The sequence below is a fragment of the Pelodiscus sinensis genome, chromosome W (assembly GCF_052426305.1).
Source record: "Pelodiscus sinensis isolate ZL-2025 chromosome W, ASM5242630v1, whole genome shotgun sequence".
NCBI lineage: Eukaryota > Metazoa > Chordata > Testudines > Trionychidae > Pelodiscus > Pelodiscus sinensis.
In genome coordinates this window covers 12,711,092-12,731,515 of record NC_143084.1, presented here as the reverse complement: position 1 = coordinate 12,731,515, position 20,424 = coordinate 12,711,092, and the positions used below count along the sequence as shown (strand labels likewise).

The 20,424-nt window shown below is 52.0% G+C and overlaps 1 protein-coding gene across 3 annotated transcripts in view; it reads right to left on the bottom strand.

Moving 5' to 3' along the window:
• LOC102449237 (protein HIRA-like) overlaps nucleotides 1-20,424 on the bottom strand; it is a 185,581-nt gene that overhangs the window by 45,871 nt on the left and 119,286 nt on the right. For all 3 annotated transcript variants that reach the window (XM_089775121.1, XM_075918057.2, XM_075918058.2), the window contains 3 exons: nucleotides 16,594-16,755; nucleotides 14,925-14,983; nucleotides 12,403-12,508 (listed from right to left, as the gene is read on the bottom strand). In XM_089775121.1, the coding sequence (XP_089631247.1) occupies nucleotides 12,403-12,508; nucleotides 14,925-14,983; nucleotides 16,594-16,755 (327 nt within the window). The remainder of the gene's footprint in view (nucleotides 1-12,402; nucleotides 12,509-14,924; nucleotides 14,984-16,593; nucleotides 16,756-20,424) is intronic.

Here is a 20,424-nt window from a genome sequence, read left to right as displayed (position 1 = left end):
TCCCTGCCGGGGTCGGGGGCGGGCAGCGCGGCGCCAGCGGCAACGGCGCCGCGTCGGGGATCGGATCCCTGTTTGTCCGTCTCCGTGGCCCGTGAGCTTCATCCGGGGGCCCGGACGGAGGAGAATCCTGGTTCCCCCTCGGTGCTGAAGGGCGAGCTGCGCCAATTCCTCGCGGATAACCGCGGGGCGAAAGGAAAGGTGCAGCTCGCCCTCCAGCGCTGGGGGGACTTCCACTCCATCCTCCAGGCCACTAGAGCCTTGTTGCAGGAGGGGAGAGGGACCAGTAGGCAGGACGACGCGGCCCACCGTCAGACCCGCAGGTTTCGGGACGCTCTCCTGACCTTCGGGTCGGGAAGCGGTCTGCTGCGGGGCCTGCGTGAGGCCGCCGACTCGCCTGTCCGCGAGGATCTACCCCAGCCCTCACTATGAATTCTACCATCTTCGCAACATTGAACGCCCGGGGCTGTAGGGCGGGTCTCCGCAGGAGCCGGGTGCTCTCCTTCCTTCGGGAGGGGGGGTACTCGGTGGTTTTCCTGCAGGAGACCCACACAACTCCAGCCGTCGAGGCTGGCTGGCGGCTGGAGTGGGGGGACGGGGTGTATTTTAGCCACCTCGGTGCCCACTCGGCCGGGGTGGCCACCCTGTTCTCCCCTGCCCTACGGCCCGAGGTGCTGGGGACCGCCGAGGTTGTCCCGGGCCGCCTGCTGCACGTCCGGGCCCGCGTGGAGGGGCGGACGTTGAACCTGGTCAACGTCTATGCCCCGAACGCGGGCCCGGACCAGGTCACCTTTTATCGGCAGGCGGCCACCTTCCTCGGCACTCTGGATCCTCGCGAGGGCCTGGTCCTGGGCGGGGACTTCAACACCACCCTCGATGACCGGGACCGTGTAGGACTCGCGAACTGCCAGGCCGCGGCGGACGTCCTCAGGGAGATCGTGGAACATCACTCCCTGGTGGACGTCTGGCGAGACCACCACCCGGACGACAGTACCACCTTCACTTACGTCCGGGTGGGGAAAACACGGTCGAGCCACTCCCGGTTGGATCGCATTTACCTATCACGATTCCATCTGGCACGAGCCCACTCCTCCAGCATCCGGCCGGCCCCGTTCACGGACCACCATTTGGTGTCCGTGAAGGCCTCTCTGACTTCGGAGAGGCTGGGGCCGGCCTATTGGCATTTTAACAATAGCTTGCTGGAGGACGTGGGCTTCGTGGCGTCCTTCCGGGAGTTCTGGCAGGCCTGGCGGGGGCAGCGGCCCGCCTTTCCCTCGGCGCGGCGATGGTGGGATGTGGGGAAGGTGCGCGCCCGGCTCTTCTGCCGTGACTACTCCCGGGGCGCCAGCCGGCGGAGGGATGCGGCGATAGAGCAGCTGGAGCGGGAGGTCTTGAAGCTTGAGAGGCGCCTGGCGTCCGCCCCCGAGGATCCACTCCTCCGCGAGGCGTGCCGGGAGAAGCGGGAGGAGCTCCCAGCCCTGGAAGATCACAGGGCCCGGGGCGCTTTTGTCCGATCCCGCATCCACCTCCTTCGGGAAATGGATCGCGGCTCCCGCTTCTTCTATGCCCTGGAGAAAAGGAGGGGGGCAAAAAAGCACGTCACCTGCCTCTTGGCGGAGGACGGCACCCCCCTCACGGATCCGGCGGAGATGCGTGGAAGGGCCAGGGCCTTCTACGCCAGTTTGTTCTCCCCGGATCCGACCGAAGCCGACGCCTGCAGGGCGCTCTGGACCGAGCTCCCGACGGTCAGCGCGGGCGACCGAGACCGGCTGGAGCTGCCTCTCACTCTGGCCGAGTTCTCGGAAGCCCTCCGTCTCATGCCCAACAACAAAACCCCGGGCATGGACGGGCTGACCGTGGAGTTCTACCGCGTGTTCTGGGACGTCCTCGGCCCGGACCTCGTCACCGTCTGGGCCGAGTCCCTGGAGAGCGGGGTCCTCCCTCTGTCGTGCAGGCGAGCGGTGCTCGCCTTACTGCCGAAGAAGGGGGACCTCCGCGACCTACGGAATTGGCGTCCCGTCTCGCTCCTCAGCACGGACTACAAGATCGTAGCGAAAACCATCTCGCTGCGACTGCGGTCCGTGCTGGCGGACGTGATCCATCCCGACCAGACCTACACCGTCCCGGGCCGTAGTATATTTGATAAACGGGAGTTACTCACCTCGTGCAGTAACGAGTGTTCTTCGAGATGTGTCCCCCCGTGGGTGCTCCACTGTAGGTGAAGGGTTGCCCTGAGCCGCAGATCGGAGCTTTGTATAGCAGTTTCCCCTGTTGAGCCACGCATGCCCAGGAGGCGTCTCGAGCCCTTCCCGCCTCCTGAGGAGCGTGACTCAACCCCCTCCCTTTCAGTTCCTCGTCTCCGCCCGAGAATTTTGACTCCGAGCAGAGGGGAGGTAGGGAGGGTCGTGGAGCACCCACGGGGACACACATCTCGAAGAACACTCGTTACTGCACGAGGTGAGTAACTCCCTTTTCTTCTTCGAGTAGTGTCCCCGTGGGTGCTCCACTGTAGGTGACTACAAAGCAGTATTCAATGTAAGGCTGGAGGGAGCCGGAGTCATTGTTTAGCAGTGGTAGAGAGTACTGCTGTGGCAACTGCTGAATCGGTCTTGAGTTGTGGAAGGATAGCGTAGTGTTTAGCAAAAGTATGGTCTGAAGACCATGTTGCTGCTTGGTAAACGTCTCTTAAGGGGACATTGCCCAGAAAGGCTGTAGAAGCGGCCGTGGCTCGAGTAGAATGCGCTCGTGGTGGGCATTGTAGCGGTCTATTGCCCAGAGAGTGACATTTGATTATACATGTCGATATCCACTTTGAGATTCGTTGCGATGATATTGGTGTTCCCTTGGATCGTTCAGCAATGGAAATAAAAAGTCTTTCGGATTTACGAAATGGTTTTGTTCTTTCTAGGAAGAAGGCCAGAGCCCTCCGGATGTCCAGAGTGTGCAGGCTGGCGTCTGTCTGCGAAGAATGCGGTTTTGGGAAAAAGGTAGGTAATACGATGGGTTCGTTGAGATGGAATTCTGTACATATCTTTGGCAAAAACGTGGGGTGGGGTCTCAGTATTACCCTATCCTTAGTGAAAACTGTGTAAGGAGGTTCTGACATTAGTGCTCCGAGTTCGCTCACCCTCCTGACGGAGGTAATGGCTAATAGGAAGCAGACTTTCATAAAAAGGAAGGGAAGTGGTACTGTTGCCAGTGGCTCAAAGGGAGGTCTGGTGAGGCAATTCAAAACAAGATTTAGGTCCCATAAAGGGGGTGGGGCCTTATGTGGTGGGTACACATTCTGGAGCCCCTTGAGGAATCTCTTCGTAATAGGATGGTTAAAAATAGAGAAGCCGTCTACTGAGGTATGAAATGCTGCTATTGCAGCGAGGTGTACTCTTAGAGAGGAGATTGACAGTCCTGATGCCTTAAGCTCCAGAGTGTAGTCCAGGATGGTATTTAGTGGTGAGGCATGGGGTTCCACCTTGGCTCGCTGACACCAATGACAGAAACGTGTCCATTTCTGTTGATAAGTTTTTCGAGTAGACTGTCTCCTGCTATGGAGGAGGATGTCTTTTACTCGCTGGGAGCAGCGCTCTTCTACCTCCGAGAACCAGAGAGAAGCCATGCGTGACGGTGCAGAGTACTGAGTTGTGGATGCAGTATCTTGCCGTTGTCCTGAGATAGTAGGTCCATCCGGTATGGTAGTGGGTGGGGTGGGTGGACCGCTAGCCTGTGAAGGTATGGGTACCAGGCTTGGCGCGACCATGATGGTGCAATCAGGATGACTAGGGCTTTGTCTCTCTGGATCTTGCGCAGAACTCTTGGGATGAGCGGTATGGGAGGAAAGGCGTAGTGTAGGGGGGCTGTCCATTTGGTTAGGAAGGCATCCCCCAGAGAGTGTTTGCCAAGTCCCGCACGTGAGCAGAATTGGGGACATTTGGTGTTCTGGGTAGAAGCGAAGAGGTCTATCAATGGCCATCCCCATTGATGGAAAATTGAGTTCGCCACCTCCGTATGTAACTCCCATTCGTGGTCCTTGGTGAAGTTTCGGCTGAGGGAGTCCGCTTTGGTATTGTTCACTCCGGGCAGGTATGATGCTATAAGGGTGACTTGGTTGCGGATACACGCATTCCACAGGCGAATAGCCTCCGTGCATAACGAGCGGGAGCGGGCTCCACCCTGTCTGTTTATGTAGAACATCATACAGATATTGTCTGTTAGGATGCGGACTGTGTGATTGGCGATGTCGGAGGCAAAGTGTGCACAGGCATTTCTTACTGCTCTCAATTCGAGGAGATTGATATGTAAGAGTGTCTCGTTTAGGGACCACCTGCCTTGAACTTCGTGGCCATCCATATGTGCGCCCCAGCCGAGCAGGGAAGCGTCTGTGGTGATTTGAATAGTGGGTTCGATTTGTTGGAACGGAATCCCCGCCAGAAGATTGTTTGGCACTGTCCACCATCGTAAGGATGCGAGCACGTCTGGTGGGATAGTAACCGTTTTGTTTCGAGGGTGTCGTGATGGGATATAAACGGCTGCAATCCAAAGCTGGAAGCATCGGAAGTGCAGACGAGCGTGGTGGACTACGTAGGTGGTGGAAGCCATGTGTCCCATTAGTTGGAGGCATGTAAGTATTGTGGTGGTAGGAACTGCGAGCATCCCGTTTATAATTTTTTGCATGGTTGCAAACCGTTGTTGAGGTAGGTATGCCCGGGCTGTAAGTGAGTCCAGGCGTGCGCCAATGAACTCTATATCTTGAACCGGGAACAGAATCGATTTGTCTTGGTTGATTAGAAGACCTAGACGACTGAGGAGGGCCGTGGTCGTAAGTATCATAGCGGCGGTTTCGGTGTATGAGGATCCTTTTAGAAGGCAATCGTCTAGGTAGGGAAATATGATGATGTTCTGGCGTCTGAGATACGCGGTTACAACCGCCAGTACCTTGGAAAATACCCTCGGGGCTGATGAGAGGCCGAAGGGAAGAACCTTGTACTGGAAATGGTCCAGTCCCAACGTGAAGCGTAGGTAGCGTCTGTGGGCAGGGTGGATGGTTACATGGAAATAGGCATCTTGGAGGTCGAGGGCTGCGAACCAGTCCCCTCGATCTAGCGCAGGAATGATTGCGGAAAGAGTGACCATCTTGAAACGCTGTCTCTTGAGAAATTTGTTCAGTTTGCGGAGATCCAATATAGGTCTCCAGCCCCCCGTTCTTTTTTCGGTCAGGAAATAATTCGAGTAAAACCCCCTCCTGTGGAACTCTCGAGGTACCCTTTCTATAGCCCCAATGGCAAGGAGCTGATTGACTTCTTGTTTTAGAAGGTCCTCGTGAGAGTGGTCCCTGAAAAGGGACGGGGTAGGGGGAAGGGTAGGGGGAATAGAAATAAAAGGGATGGTATAGCCCACTCGAATTATCTCTAGGACCCAGCGGTCCGATGCTATGGATTCCCACTGTGGGAGGAAGGCAAGCAAACGGTGGTTGAATAGATGGCCATGTTGAGGTGCGAGATCGAGTGGGAGGTCTTGCAGACCCTCGACCAAATGTTCAAATTTGCTGCTTAGATGGTTGGTTGGCTGGCGGGCGGGCTTGGTTGGGTCGCCTTCTGGGACCTCGCTGTCTTGGTCTGTTGTCCTCATAAGGCCTCTGTGGTCGATTGTATTGTCCATATCGGTATCGATTATATGAATTATATGGAGTGTATCGTCTGCGTTTATATGGTGGCATGCCCATGCCTAGCGTGCGAAGTGTGGACTTAGAATTTTTGCTGTTATGGAGCATTTCATCCGTACTAGCTGCAAATAGCTTTTGTTTGTCAAATGGCAAGTCCTCCACTTTGGGCTGGAGTTCGCGTGGGACTCCAGATGACTGGAGCCAAGAGGCTCTACGCATCACCACCGCTGTAGCTGTAACTCGGGCTGCAGTGTCAGCTACATCCATTGCCATTTGGAGAGCGGCGCGGGCGATCATATGGCCCTCATGAACTATTGATTTTAAGATGGGTCTTTTGGAGTCGGGGAGATGCGGCATTAGTTCTCCCAGTTTTGAGTAGTTGTCAAAGTTGTGATTTGCTAGAAGAGCAGAGTAATTTGATATTCTGAGTTGTAGGGTTGAAGAGGAGTATACTTTCTTGCCAAAGGAGTCCAACTTTTTGTGGTCCTTGTCTGCATTGCCCGTCTTATACTGTGGAAACTTCGCTCGTTGTTGTACTGAGTCCACGACCAGTGAATTAAGTTGTGGGTGAGTGAAGAGAAAATCGTTGTCTTTTGAGGGGACAAAGTACTTTCTGTCAATTTTCCTGTTAGTTGGTTGGATAGATGCAGGGGTCTTCCAGAGATCTTCTGAAGTCTCCATGATTGCCTCGTCTATAGGTAGGGCAATCTTGCCCTGTAGTGTCGGATGTAGATTCTTTAACAATTGATATTGTTTCTTCTGCACCTCTTGCAGGGAGACATTCTGGCTTGTCGCTACTCTCTTGAATAGTTCTTGGAACTGTTTCAGATCGTCAATCGTTCCAGTGTCTGATGGTACTACGGCATCCTCTGGTTGTGCATCAAGGGCATCGGAGTGTGTGATGTTTACTGACTGAGTATCTGAGTCGTTGTTTGAGATTCGTTCCACCTCATCCTCCGAAAAACTTGCTGGAGTTAGGGGTTGTGGCCGAGGCAAACTTCTCCGGGATGCAATGGAACGAGGTGGGGAGCGGTGTCCATATGGCTCCCAGTGTTCCCACGGTCCCCATTGTGGTGGATAAGGTGGAGGTGGGTAAGGCCAGTATGGGTGCCATGGGCCATGTTGTGGCGGAGCCCTATAATGGTGAGAGCGAGCCTTCCCAGGTGATGGATGTCGTGAGGAATAGACCGTGTGGTGGTCATCATCAGGAAGGGGAGCGTCGTGGAGAGACGACGGTGACATCGATCTGGGAGGGGATCGCCTTGACGGAGACCCCTCAGGAGAGTAAGAAGTAGAGGGCAGGCACAGATAATGATGTCCACTGTATGGATCAGTCTCTTGTTGGGGCTGATCCCTAGGAGTCTTATCTGGGTGCTTGTCAGGCTGTGGGAGGACCAGTGGAACATCTGTTGTTGCCAGAGGGTTCGTAGGCTGCCCATCGTTTTGCTGCGGTGCCGTGGCTTTAAGAGGCACTGCAGCTTTAAGCCGCGATGTAGGTTTTGGCGCTGCGGAGGCTTGGAGCAGCGCCGGGGCTGGAAGCGGTGCCGGACTATGAAGCGGCACCGTGGTTTGAATCGGCGCCGGCTTCTCATGCCGTGCCGGCTGCTGAGGACGGTCCCGGGGCGCCGCAGAGGCTTGAAGCGGTGCCGGGACTGAAAGCGGTGCCGCGCTTGCAAGCAGCACCGCGGTTTGAAGCGGCGGCGGCTTTTCATGCCGTGCTGGCTGTTTGGAGCGCTCCTGGGGCCGCTGAGCTGTTGAGTGCCCCGATACCGGCGCGGAGTGGGAGGATCGCCCCGAAGCCTTAGTGGCAGGGGACTTCCCATGCTGGTGTGCCTCTCCTCTATGTTTGGGAGAGGAAGAGGCTGGGAGAGAGCGGGATGCCCTGGGTCTCGGGGTATTTTTGGAAGGCGGCGGAGGCGCTTGCTGTGGTGCAGATTGTTCTCCCGCAGGCTGAAGCGCTTTTTCAAATAAAATCATCCTGAGGCAGAGCTCACGGTCTTTTCTGGCTCTCGCCGTCAGGGAATTGCAGTGGGTACAGTTGTGGGGAGAGTGAGTCTCCCCCAAACATCGTATGCAGTCTGAGTGGCCGTCTGAAGCCGGCATTGGGTCCCGGCATTGAGCGCACTTTTTAAACCCTGAGGAGCCGGACATTGCAGGCTCTCTCGCTGTTGAAATTACTAGATTGTTATAGATTATGTGGTTTACTTCTTGTCCTTCTTCTTCTTTTTTTTTTTTTTTTTAAAGTCTTTATGTGTTTGTTTGACAGGCGGGAGAAAGCCAGTTCAGCAGAGTCTCGGTCTGAGGTAAGTTCAAGCCCCCCCTGAGGGGGGGATTTAACTAATCTATTTTTCCTATTTCTAGGTTTTTTTTGTTTTGTTTTTTTTTTAATAAAGAAACAGGGAAAGAGTAACTAGGATAACAGGGGAAGCTAAACTATGCCTAAATTAGTAAAAGGAAAGCAGTCAGATAATCTGACAGGGAGCTCCTAACTGCTCCGTCCGCTGACGAGGGCGGTTGAAGAGGAACTGAAAGGGAGGGGGTTGAGTCACGCTCCTCAGGAGGCGGGAAGGGCTCGAGATGCCTCCTGGGCATGTGTGGCTCAACAGGGGAAACTGCTATACAAAGCTCCGATCTGCGGCTCAGGGCAACCCTTCACCTACAGTGGAGCACCCACAGGGACACTACTCGAAGAAGAACTTGTATTTGGTCCGGGATCTCTTAGAGCTCGGGTGTAGGGACGGCTTGTCGTTCGCCCTCCTGTCCCTGGACCAGGAGAAGGCGTTCGACAGGATGGACCACGGGTATCTCCTGGGCACCCTGCAGGCCTTCGGCTTCGGGCCCCGGTTTGTGGGTTTTCTCCGGGTGCTGTACGCCCTCGCGGAGTGTTTGGTCAGGCTCAACTGGACCCTGACCGAGCCGGTCAGCTTCGGGAGGGGGGTACGTCAGGGGTGTCCGCTGTCGGGCCAGCTGTACGCTCTGGCGATCGAGCCCTTCCTCTGTCTCCTCTGTAGGAGGTTGACGGGGTTGGTGCTTCGGGAGCTGGAGCTGCGGCTGGTCCTGTCGGCGTATGCCGATGACGTGCTCCTCGTGGTCCAGGACCCCGGCGACCTGGCGCGGGTGGAGGCTTGCGAAGCTGTCTACTCGGCAGCCTCCTCCGCCCGGGTCAACTGGGTCAAGAGCTCTGGCCTGGTGGTCAGGGACGGGTGGCGGGCCGGCTCCCTCCCACCCGCGCTTCAGGCCATCAGGTGGAGCGCGGGTCCGCTGCTCTATCTGGGCGTCTATTTATCCGCCACGCATCCCTCTCCGCCGGAAAACTGGCAAGGTTTGGAGGCCAGGGTGGGTGAGCGGTTGCGGAGATGGGCAGGACTGCTCCGGTGTCTCTCCCTTCGCGGGAGGGCACTGGTGCTAAATCAGCTGGTCCTGTCCATGCTCTGGCACCGGCTCAACACCCTGCGCCCGGCCCCGGAGGTCCTGGCCAAGCTCCAGAGGGCAGCTTTGGGGTTCTTTTGGCCAGGACTGCACTGGGTCTTTGCAGGGGTCCTGTCCCTCCTCCTGGAGGAGAGGGGCCAGGGCCTGGTCTGCATACGCAGCCAGGTCCGGACCTTCCGCCTCCAGGCCCTGCAGAGAATCCTCTTTAGTGCAGGTAGTCCGGCATGGGGCACCTTGGCGCGCGCTTTCCTCCGCCGCCTCCGAGGGCTCCGATACGACCGGCAGCTCTTTTTTATCCACCCGAAGGGTCTTCCGCGAGACCTCTCAGAGCTGCCGGAATTCTACCAGGACCTCCTCCAGACCTGGAAGCTGTTTTTGACGACCAGGTCCGTTGTGGCCGCCGACGGAGTAGACCTCCTCGCGGAGCCCCTGCTCCACAATCCAGCCTTGTGCGTGCAGGTGGCGGAGTCTCCCTCGTTGCGCCGGAGGCTGATCCTGGCAGAAACCACCATGGTCGGAGACCTCCTGGACGACGACAGGGGGGACTGGGTGGATCCCCGAGCGCTCGCTCAGTGCTTGGGGCTCTCCACCCCCCGAACCCCCCTGCGCCTACTCCAGGAGGTGAAGGCGCCCTTGCCGCGGCCTGCTCTCGACCTCCTACAGAGAGCCCTGCGAGAGGGGATGCCCCGCCCCTCCCTTCCTGCAAAGCCTCCGTCCATTTTTATTGGGCCCCTGTTCGGCGGGCCCCCCTGGCCTCCCCACCCCTGGACTCCCAGCCGGCTGCAAAATCTGCAGCCGGTCTGTTTCCGGACCGCGCCTAGGGAACAGCTGTACACGCTCGTGCTCCACACTCTGCATTTCCCAACCCTCGTGTCCCGCCCCGATTCTAAGTGTCCGGACTATCTAAGACCTATAGAGGGTGGGGGACTCCCGATGGGCCAGTGTGTACTCCACCTTAATTCCACGGCCCATCGAGGACATCAGTTGGCGGCTCCTTCACAGGGCCGTGAGCACGGGCGTGTACCTGGCGTGGTTCACCCCTATCCCGGAAGCCTGCCCCTTTTGCGGTGTGAGGGAGAACCTGGCGCACGTCTACCTTGAATGCGCCAGGTTGCAGCCCCTATTCCGGCTCCTCCAGAACCTCTTATTGAGGTTCTGGCTGCACTTCTCCCCTCACCTTTTCATTTACGCACACCCAATCCGTGGCCCCACAAAGTCGCGAGACCTCCTCGTCAACCTCCTCCTGGCCTTAGCGAAAACCGCTATTTACAACACCAGGAGTAGGATGTTGGATGGGGGGGGGGGGGGGGGTTCTCTGCGACTGTGGGGCCTATTTCAGTTCCTCCCTAGCTTCACGTATCCGGGCAGAGTTCCTCTGGGCGGCATCCACTGGCTCCATCGACAGCTTTGAGGAGCAGTGGGCGCTGTCCGGGGTTCTCTGCTCGGTGTCCCCATTTGGTTCCCTTATTTTAAACCTGTGACCTGCACTCCTTGATCCTTTTGTCATTATTTGTCCCCTGGAATTTGTTGAACATGGATCCAGTTGTCCCTCCCGTAAGGCTGGGGGAGGGGCTTTTAGAACGCGGGCAGGCTTTGCCCGCCCACCTTCCCATGGTTTCAAATAGACCCCACTACACCATGTTTTGTCCATTGTTAGCTAGGCCTCAGGCCTCAAACCAGGCCTGTGCTGCATGGGCTTATGTTTCAGGCCCTCATCTTACTTCACACCTGATTGGAATCAACACGAACAAGCACTTGAAGGAGAACCTAGGTAATTATTTTCTCATCAGGAAATTAACTTTACCCCAAGCCCTTCCACACACCAGACCTAGTCTCAGAAGGCATCTGGCACTTCCCTTATGCCACAAATACTATGCCTCCTTCATACTGACAGGCGAGAGTAGACAGCTACAGTTCCCACTTCCTACACCTAATTAAGGCTATCATCTACACGATGTTGACAGGCCGGGGAACTGGTTGCTCACATGAATGCTACTTCTATGCTTACCAGACACCTAAGATACACAATGGCACTAATACAGTAATCTTGATTATTTCATGATGATTAATTTGAGCTGGTGATATTCTTTTACATCAGTCTGAGGGAGTGGCACAAATGAAGAAGTGATAAGAAATTTAGAGTTATGGCTAAGATTCCAGGCTCCATTTTTCACTGTTTTAATTGTTGCAGAGGAAAAAAAAAAAAGACAGCAGGAATTAAGCACAAGGTCAGCCTTAAGTTTGACTAATATCAAGGCCATGACAGACGTGGACTAGAGCCAGGCAGTAAAAATGAAATTTTATCCAGAATTCCACCCCCCCCTCCAATTTGTTTTAAATAAGAACCCATAATCTAAACATACAAACTACCCTCTAAATATTAGAGTGCATCCAAGTTTCCTAGTAATAGATATGTAGCCATGTTAGTCTGGTCTAGCCGAAAGAAAAAACAGGACTATGTAGCACCTTAAAGACTAACAAGATGGTTTATTAGGTGATGAGCTTCCTCAGATCTGAGGAAGTGGGTCTGGCCCACAAAAGCTCATCACCTAATAAACCATCGTTAGTCTTTAAGGTGCTACATAGTCCTGTTTTTTGTTCCAAGTTTCCTGACAGCTGCTCTACATTATTTTTTCCAAATATTATTACCTTTTACCATCACAAATCATGAATGTCTGAATGACCAATCCACTTTAAATGCACATCAACTTGCAGGCAGTTACAAGCAACTCATGATGACAAATCAGAGTATATATATGTAACAGGAGGTGAAAAAACGGAAAGGTAATAAATTTCCATTTAAGCTTTTAACTTACAAGGTTTATTTTAAGACCATTAAAGGGACTGGTCCAGTCATCCACGTACTAGTACATGGGGAGCAAATTAGCAGACAAGCCTAGAGTGTGTTCCTGCTCAGGTTAGTTTTCACAGTACACAATTAAGGGGCAGTAAATCAGAACTGGCATGCTAACACAGCCAACTTTATAAAACGGGTGGGGAACCTAAGGCCCGGGGGCTGGTTCAGGCCCCCGAGGCTCAGGGCCGCCTCGTCGCCCCCCACCCCAGCATTGGGAAACCCATGCTAGCGCAGAGCACACAAAAATCTACTAGCCCGGGCCCCTCTAGGCTCTGGTGTGCAAGGGGAATGTGGGGAGTGTCTTTCTTCTTCCCAGTCAGGGGTCACATCAGTGAGGGGTTGGGGGGGGGGGCACTTCTCACTTGTGTGCAGCCCCCGATGATTTTTCTGCGGGTCAGTGGCCCCCAATTCAAAAAAGGTTCCCCACCCCTGTCATAAAAAGTAGGAAAGATGTACAACTTACCATGTAGAAAGAGAAGGATTAAAACAATAGGTCTTTCCATCAGACAGGCTCATTACTGGCATACCATGCTGAGTCAGCAAAATTTGAGACACAGTTGTATCATTTCCTACAGATCAAATCAGATCTCATGACTTCCGCTGAAGTAACCATTAAACAACAATTACAACTCTACACATTTAAAACACAGTAGACACCTAAAAAAAGATATACTGGCATTGAAAAAGGTTCAGAGAAGGGCAACTAAAATGATTAGGGGTTTGGAACAGGTCCCATATGAAACGAGATTAAAAAGACTAGGGCTTTTCAGTTTAGAAAAGAGGAGACTAAGGGGGGGATAGGATAGAGGTCTATAAAATCATGACTGGTATGGAAAAAGTGAATAAGAAAAAAATTATTTACTTATTCCCACAATATAAGAACTAGGGGTCACCAGAAGAAATTAATAGGCAGCAGGTTTAAAAGGAAGTTTTTCTTCACTCAGCGCACAGTCAGTCAACCTGTGGAACTCCTTGCCAGAGGAAGTTGTGAAGGCTAGGACTTTAACAGGGTTCAAAAAAGAGCTAGATAGATTCATGGAGGTTAAGTCCATCAAAGGCTATTAGCCAGGATGGGTAGGAATGGTGTCCCTAGTCTCTGTTTCTCTGGAGGTGGGTGACAGGGGAGGGATCACGTGAGGATTACCTGTTGTGTTCACTCCCTCTGGGGCACCTGGCACTGGCCACTGTCAGCAGACAGGACACTGGGCTGGATGGACCTTTGGTCTGACCCAGTCTGGCCGTTCTTATACCCATTAATTAATCCTCACAACAGCCCTTCTGAAGCAGATGTAACAAGTGTTACTCCCATTTTACTGACAGGGAAGAGGAGGTAGAGAGGTGAAATCAAGTCAGCAGTGGAGCTTGACTTAGAAGTCGGACTCTCGGCACTGAGCTCAACATATGGGTCATTTCTTTGCAACTATTATTACATAATCTTGAGAAACTGCAACATAAAGGGTTGGCGCAAAAGGATGTTGTAGTATCTCAAATAAGGATGTGAAAGGTAGGGATATTAACTATCATGTTTTTGTGTAAATGTGTAACCGCTAGAATTTTTTAGTGGTAACACATTTACACACTTGGGGGGTGGGGGGGGGGTTGGCGGGAGTCAGTGCTCTCCGAGAGCCGGCTTTTAAGCCAGCTACCCCCACTTGCTGCCTCTAATAGAGGCAGTAAGGGGTGTGTGAGTGTGAGCGCATGTAGTCATTAGGATTAACCTGTAAGCCCAGGCATATCGGTTAATCATTTAAACAACTATACGCTAACATCCCTAGTGAAAGGTCAACTGGTTAACCAGCAAGCCTTACCCTAAATGGCTGATGCATACCGGTTCCTGTTAACTGGTAACCAGAGGGGGCTGGAGCAGCTCCCTGCCTGCCACGGGCATGGAGCTGCTTCAGCCCCACAGGGGGCCCGCCACAGATAGGGGCTGCTCTCGTCCAGAGCAGCTCCTGGGCATCCTGCAGGCAGGGGCTGCTCTGGTGTCTGGAGCAGCCTCTGTCCATGGGGGGCCCAGCCCCTCCACGGACAGGGGCTGCTCCAGCAGGGGCGGGAGCTGGTGGCAGCCCCAGCACGGGTCTGGGGGTGGGAGCTGCCCCAGCCTGGATCTCGCTTAGTGAGTTAATCTGTTAAACGTTAGGTCAACCTAATGTTTAGCCGATTAACCAGGATTTTACATCCCTAAATCTCAGGGCAGAATAGTCACCTATTTATTTTTCTGTCATCTTTAAAAAATAAACTTTTCTGTTTACATATATTTGCATGCCAATCATCTAACAAACTATACTTGGGAAGGTGTGGTATCAAAGGTAAACATGCTGTAATGCGGAGATATTCATTGTATCGTGTTTACCAACATGTTCTGATACTACTGTTTATTGGAGCATGTTTTACATGCAGGACCAATTGACCAGGGCTTGTAGCTGCCTTTCTGAGAAAACTTCTGCCGTTTGCTGATTTTATCCCACCCCTCTCAAATTGCTTTTGATTAGTACTACTAAGACTAAAATCTAGATAGGAGGCCAGTGTGTTTCCTGCAACACTGGTGTGTGTTTTTTTTTTTTTTTTTTTTGCCAGATATTGGCAAGGACAGAAAATAGATTTGTTAAATTCAGATAATTTCTGATCAATAGAGTTTTAAAATATGCAAGATATGCACTAGGAACCTCAGTAGTGTTACAGTATTTATACACCAGATTACAAAGTGTTTCATGATACATCTACAATGCTGCATTTCAACATTTAAGAATAAATTACAGTATCCTAAATAGTCTATCATCTCCTTATATTTTTATCTTGATTATTTCTGTGGTAATGAAATATTATCCAGTGATTTCCCTTTAACACCCAACTACACACAGAAGAAAACCTATTTATTTTTGCTTTACAGGGTAGGTAGAATTTTAGTACACCTCATTAATGGCTCTACATATTACAGGATGGCTGAAAAGCTAAGCTTGGCAGGTAAATTTCCCCTTTCATTACCTGCTAATATTGTTTGCAGAGACTCATCTTTGACAACCGCTGACTGTTTATGAACATTCCTGAAAGGGGGGGGGGGTGTGGAGGAGAGAAATCTATCAGTTAAAAAAAAGAAATTAATACTCCAAACATATAACAAACCAGTTTCCAGAATGTTTCTGATTAAAGTTTATTTTCGTCATTATTTTGGTAACACAATTTTAGCAGCCATAAAAAATTAATAGCAAAGCAGAGCTGTATGCACCCGTTTCCAAAAAGGATAAGAAGCATCTGTGGCCCTTTATGTTAGAGAATCTCATCATACTTTGCAAACGTTAAGCCTCACAACATTTCTCTGAGATAATTTGTAAAATAGGGAAAATAGGTATGAACTAAGTAAACTAATGTAGAAAGAGGGGTTAACTGAATTGTCCAAGGTCACACAGTGAGTCAGCAGCAGAGCTGGGAACTGAACCCATGCCTTCTGACTACTAGGCCCATACTCTAGCCGTTAGACAACACACCTTCCAATTAGGGATGCTAGATAGATAGCATGTAATTGAATAGTCATGTAACCGTATGAAATTTTAGTGGTTACACGACTATTCAACAGCCTGCAAAGGTGGGGTCGGCAGCCAGTGCACTCCGACCCCACTCCCAAGGAGCCCCCTGCCACTCTGCGCTGCTGTCTTTGTCAGAAGCAGCAGCATAGAGTGGCAGGTGGGAGCCGGTCCACAAGGGGAGCCAGTTTAGAAACCAGCTTCTGCCTGCTGCGCTGCTGCCTCTGATACAGAAGCAGCAGCGCAGGGTGCTAGCAGCCCCTGTCTACATGGGGTCCGAGCTCCCCACGGACAAAGGCTGCTCCGTGAGATACCGGAGCTTTCAAGCCAGCTCCCCTCAGCACCGGCTCCTTCCTGCCTGCCCCTGCCCTGCCCGCCCCCTCCCCCCCGCCTTTGTAGGAGGCAGCAAGGGGGGGGCGCACGTGCGTCAGGTGGGTTCATGGAGCTGGCAGGCTCCCCACATGTATCAGCTCCCACCTGCCCCCCCCTCATTCTCCACGCTGCTGTGTCTCTATCAGAGAGCAGTGGGGGGTGGGGGAGAAGAGAGAGAAGGTGGATCTGGTGCTCATGGGGAGCCTGCTTAAAGCCAGCTCCTCACAGGGACAGGCACCAGCTCCCGCTCCCTGCCCCCCAGCAGGAGGGGGGGGGAGAGAGAATTGTGTGTAGTTGATAGGATTAACTGATAAACCCAGGTTTATCGGTTAATCGTGTACTCTACACGTTGACATCCCTACTTCCAACGTCAATGTTGATTTACTAAAAGTGAAGATTTGAATTATTTCTATGTTTCCTTCTTTCCCTTAATTACACAGAATAAGATCACGCTGTCCTAGAAGATGGCTCAAATAAATGACCATTAGTAGGATAAACCATCCACGTTCTAGGGTGAAATTCACCTCCGTGCAGAGTTCCACTTAAACCTGCAAAAGACAGCAGGCACAACACCTCCACACAGGGGTGAATTTCACATCCCCAAAAGAGACTCAATCAAAAGTAAACCTGATTTGAAGCAGAGCAAACCAACCTAAAAAGCTATCAGCTCCAATTAAAATCATTACCTGGAAGCAGTAAGGTAACCAGTCAAACACAGCTCATGCTCATTGGCAGTCATGGCAACATAATTTAGTACTCACCATACAGACAGTGTAGCAATAGTGGTGAGAGCCATGACGTAGGAACCTGTGCAACGTAAAGCTGAAATAGGCGAATGCAATATAATAGGCGGGAGAAGGCGACGACCGCAAGCTGAAAATACAGATAAGGTCCTCTTCTCACAGGCTACACTCACCACATCACTGAAAATGATAAAAGGGAAACATTTAAACTCAGTGAAATGAAAAAAGCAAGATCACTTGGGTTATCATACAAAAGGAAGTTACCTTGTGCAGTTACAACAGTTCTTCGAGATGTCTTCCCTCCCCCCCCCCATGGGTGCTCCACTGCTGGTGTCAGGCTCGTCCCGGTGCCACAGATCAGAGATCTTTCAAGCAGTATCTGGTCAGGCCGTGCATGCGGTCCGTGCCTTTGGAGTTCGCATGCACAGCCCCACCTCCCCTCAGCTTTCTTCATAACCGCCCAATTACGTGGAATAGATCCAAAGAAGAGGGGAAGGAAGGGTGAGTCGTGGAGCACCCACAGGGACACACATCTTGAAGAACTGTGGTTACTGCATAAGATGAGTAACTTCCCTTTCTTCTTCAAGTGATGTCCCCGTGGGTGCTCTACTGTTGGTGACTCTGTAGCAGTACACAAAGTGCAGTAGGTGGGCTTCGGATTAAGTGTTATGCAGAGATGCAAGGACCACCTGGGCTACAGCAGAGATCGTCTCCATTCGTGGGGCGATTGCATAGTATCTCGTAAAGGTGTGGTTGTACGACCATGTAGCTGCTGAACAGATCTCTGTAAGAGGGACTCCCGTCAGAAAGGCAGATGACGTACTACAGCCAGTGTGGAACGTACTGTCGGGGTTGTAGGAAAAGGTCCGTTTCACAGCAAGTAACATTGGGTAATACGCGATGTAATTATTTTGGAAATGTGCTATGAGGATAATGGTGTGTCCTGAGATTGTTCCGCAAGGGAGAGAAATAATGCTTGTGATTTGTGGAAGGGCCGTGTACGGTCTATATAGAATGCCAACGCCCTACGGCTGTCCAGTGTGTGTAATACTAACTCCTCGCGAGAAGCATGAGGCTTCAGGTGAAATTTGGGAAGAACAATAGGTTCGTTAATGTGACAATAGGTTCGTCAGTAGAAAGGAGGAATGGGGTCGGAGGACCACTCTGTCTTTATAAAACAGTGTAAGGTGGTGCTGCCATGAGAGCAGCAATTTTGCTCACTCGTCTCACTGACATGATCGCTATTAGAAACACTGTCTTTGTTGTTAGTAGGGAGAGCAAACGTGTCTAGAGGCTCAAATGGGGGTCTAGTCAGTGTGCTGAGCACAAGGTCCAGATCCCACGTGGGGGCTAAAGGCCTGCATGGGGATTAAGATTATGTAGTCCTCTAAGAAATCTCTTAGAGATCGGGTGCACAAATATCAAATATTCATCGATCAGAGGGTGGAAAGCCGCCAGTGAAGCAAGACGCACTCTGAGGGAGGAGAGTGATAGTCCTTGGTCTTTCAGATGCATGATGTAATCCAGGATCATATGGAGTGGAGTGGCAGTAGGCTGAGTATCGCTGTTGCTGCACCATGCTACAAAGCAGTTCCACTTTTGAAGGTAAGTCTTGCGTGTAGCCTGTCTTTTACTGTTAATCAGGACATTTCTCACCTGTTGTGAACAGCTCTTTTCCCTCTCCAAGAGCCAGAGAGAAACCATGCGGTCAGGTGTAGTGTTTCTGCCTGGGGGTGAAGAAGATTGCCTGCATCCTGGAATAGGAGATCTTGCCGACTTGGAAGCAGGTAAGGAGGTCAACGAGACATCCGATAAAGATAGGGAAACCAAGTCTGTCTGGCCCAGGCAGGGGCTATAGGATGACCCGGGTGCCATCCACCTCAATCTTCCTGAGTACTCTGGGTATAAGAGGAATCAGGGAATGCATGAGAGCCAAGCCTCCTATGTTATAAGGAAGGCATCTCCAAGGGATCCTGGTCCTATCCCCATCCTGGAACAATACTGGGGACACTTGAAATTCTGGTATGTTGCAAAAAGATCTACCATTGGAAATCCCTATCGATAAAACAGGGCATGCAGGACATCTGTATGAAGTTCCCATTCATGGTCTGTAATAAAATGACGGCTTAGAGCATCCACAGTTGCGTTGTTGACCCCTGCGATACACAATGCAATGAGGCTGATGTTGTTGCAGATGCACCAATTCCACAGGCACACAGCCTTCGCACAGAGGGATGGAGAGCGGGCACCCCCTTGGCAGTTGATGTAAAACATGGTGGTGGTATTGCCCATTAGAATGCGCACCGTAGAGCCGCGGATGTATTGAGTGAAGTACTTGCAAGCGTTGCTCATAGCACGCAGCTCCAGGAGGTTGATGTACCAGCGGGATCCATGAGCTGACCATCTGCCCTGAGCAAATTGGCCTTGCATGTACGTGCCCCACCCAAGGAGGGAAGTGTCTGTAGTGATCTGTGTAGAGGGCTGCATCTGGCAAAAGGGAACACCCAGAAGGTGTTTTTTTGGACTGGTCCACCACTTCAGGGAGGTGCAAACATTGGTGGGGACGGTCACCCACTTGTGCAGATGGTGCTTGGATGGGATATAAACTGAGGACAGCCAATGCTGAAGGCAGCAAAAGTGCAGGCGTGCATGTTGGACAACATAAGTCATGGCTGCCATGTGGCCCATAAGGCAGAGACAGGTTAATACAGTCACGGTAGGATTGGATGTTATGATTGTTATAAGGCTTGTTACGGCTTCAAAACGTCGAGTGGGGAGGTATGCTCTTTGCCGTGGTGAAAACCAGACAAGCTCCTATGAACTCTAGAGATTGCAGGGGACATAGGGTGGATTTTTTCTCATTTACGATGAGGCCAAGGGATTCGAATAGCCTCTTGGTAAACTGAATCATACGCTGAGTTGCATGTCGGGCCGGGCCTTAAATAAGACAGTCGTTGAGGTAGGGGGGGAAAAAAATCAATCATAGAATACTAGGACTGGAAGGGACCTCGAGAGGTCATCGAGTCCAGTCCCCTGCCCTCATGGCAGGACCAAGTATCATCATTTTGGCAGGACCAAAATGATGATACCCCCGTGACGTAGATGCGCTGCTACCACGGCCAGGGTCTTTGAAAACACTCTGGGGACAGAAGAGAGTCCAAAGGGCAGGACTCGATACTGAAAATGTTCTGAGGTGACCGTAAAGTGGAGAAAACGTCTGTGGGTTGGGTGTATGGTTACATGGAAGTAAGCATCTTGGAGGTCGAGGGCTGCAAACCAGCCTCCCTCCTCTAGTGCCGGGATGATAGATGTAAGCGTAATCATCTTGAACCGTTGTTTGAGTAGGTATTTGTTTAGGCGGTGTAGGTCTAGGATGGGCCTCCAACCCTCAATCCTCTTTTCTGAAGGAAATAATTTGAGTAAAATCCCCTGCCCCAATATTGCTCGGGCACTGTCTCTATGGCACCTATGTATAGGAGGTGGTTCACCTCTTGACGTAGAAGTGATTTGTGAGAGGGGTCTCTGAAGAGAGACGGGGAGGGTGGGGGAAGTTGGGGACACTGAAATAAAGGGAATGGAATAGCTGCATTTTACCATCTCTAGGACCCAATGGTCTGTAGTTATTTGCTGCCCACTGGTCATAAAAAGGGCGTAGGCGATGATGGAAAGTCGCACGATCGTGAGGCACTGAAGGAATGGAGGGGTCGTGCTGGCTCTTGACCAAGCCCTCAAACTTGCTGCCTGGAGGACTGTTGGCTGGGTGCTCGATTGTTAGGGGCGCAGCTACGCTGGTTCCTTGCCCTGGATCAAGTCTGCTTGAAAGGTCTATTCTGCTGTCTGGTGTAGGAG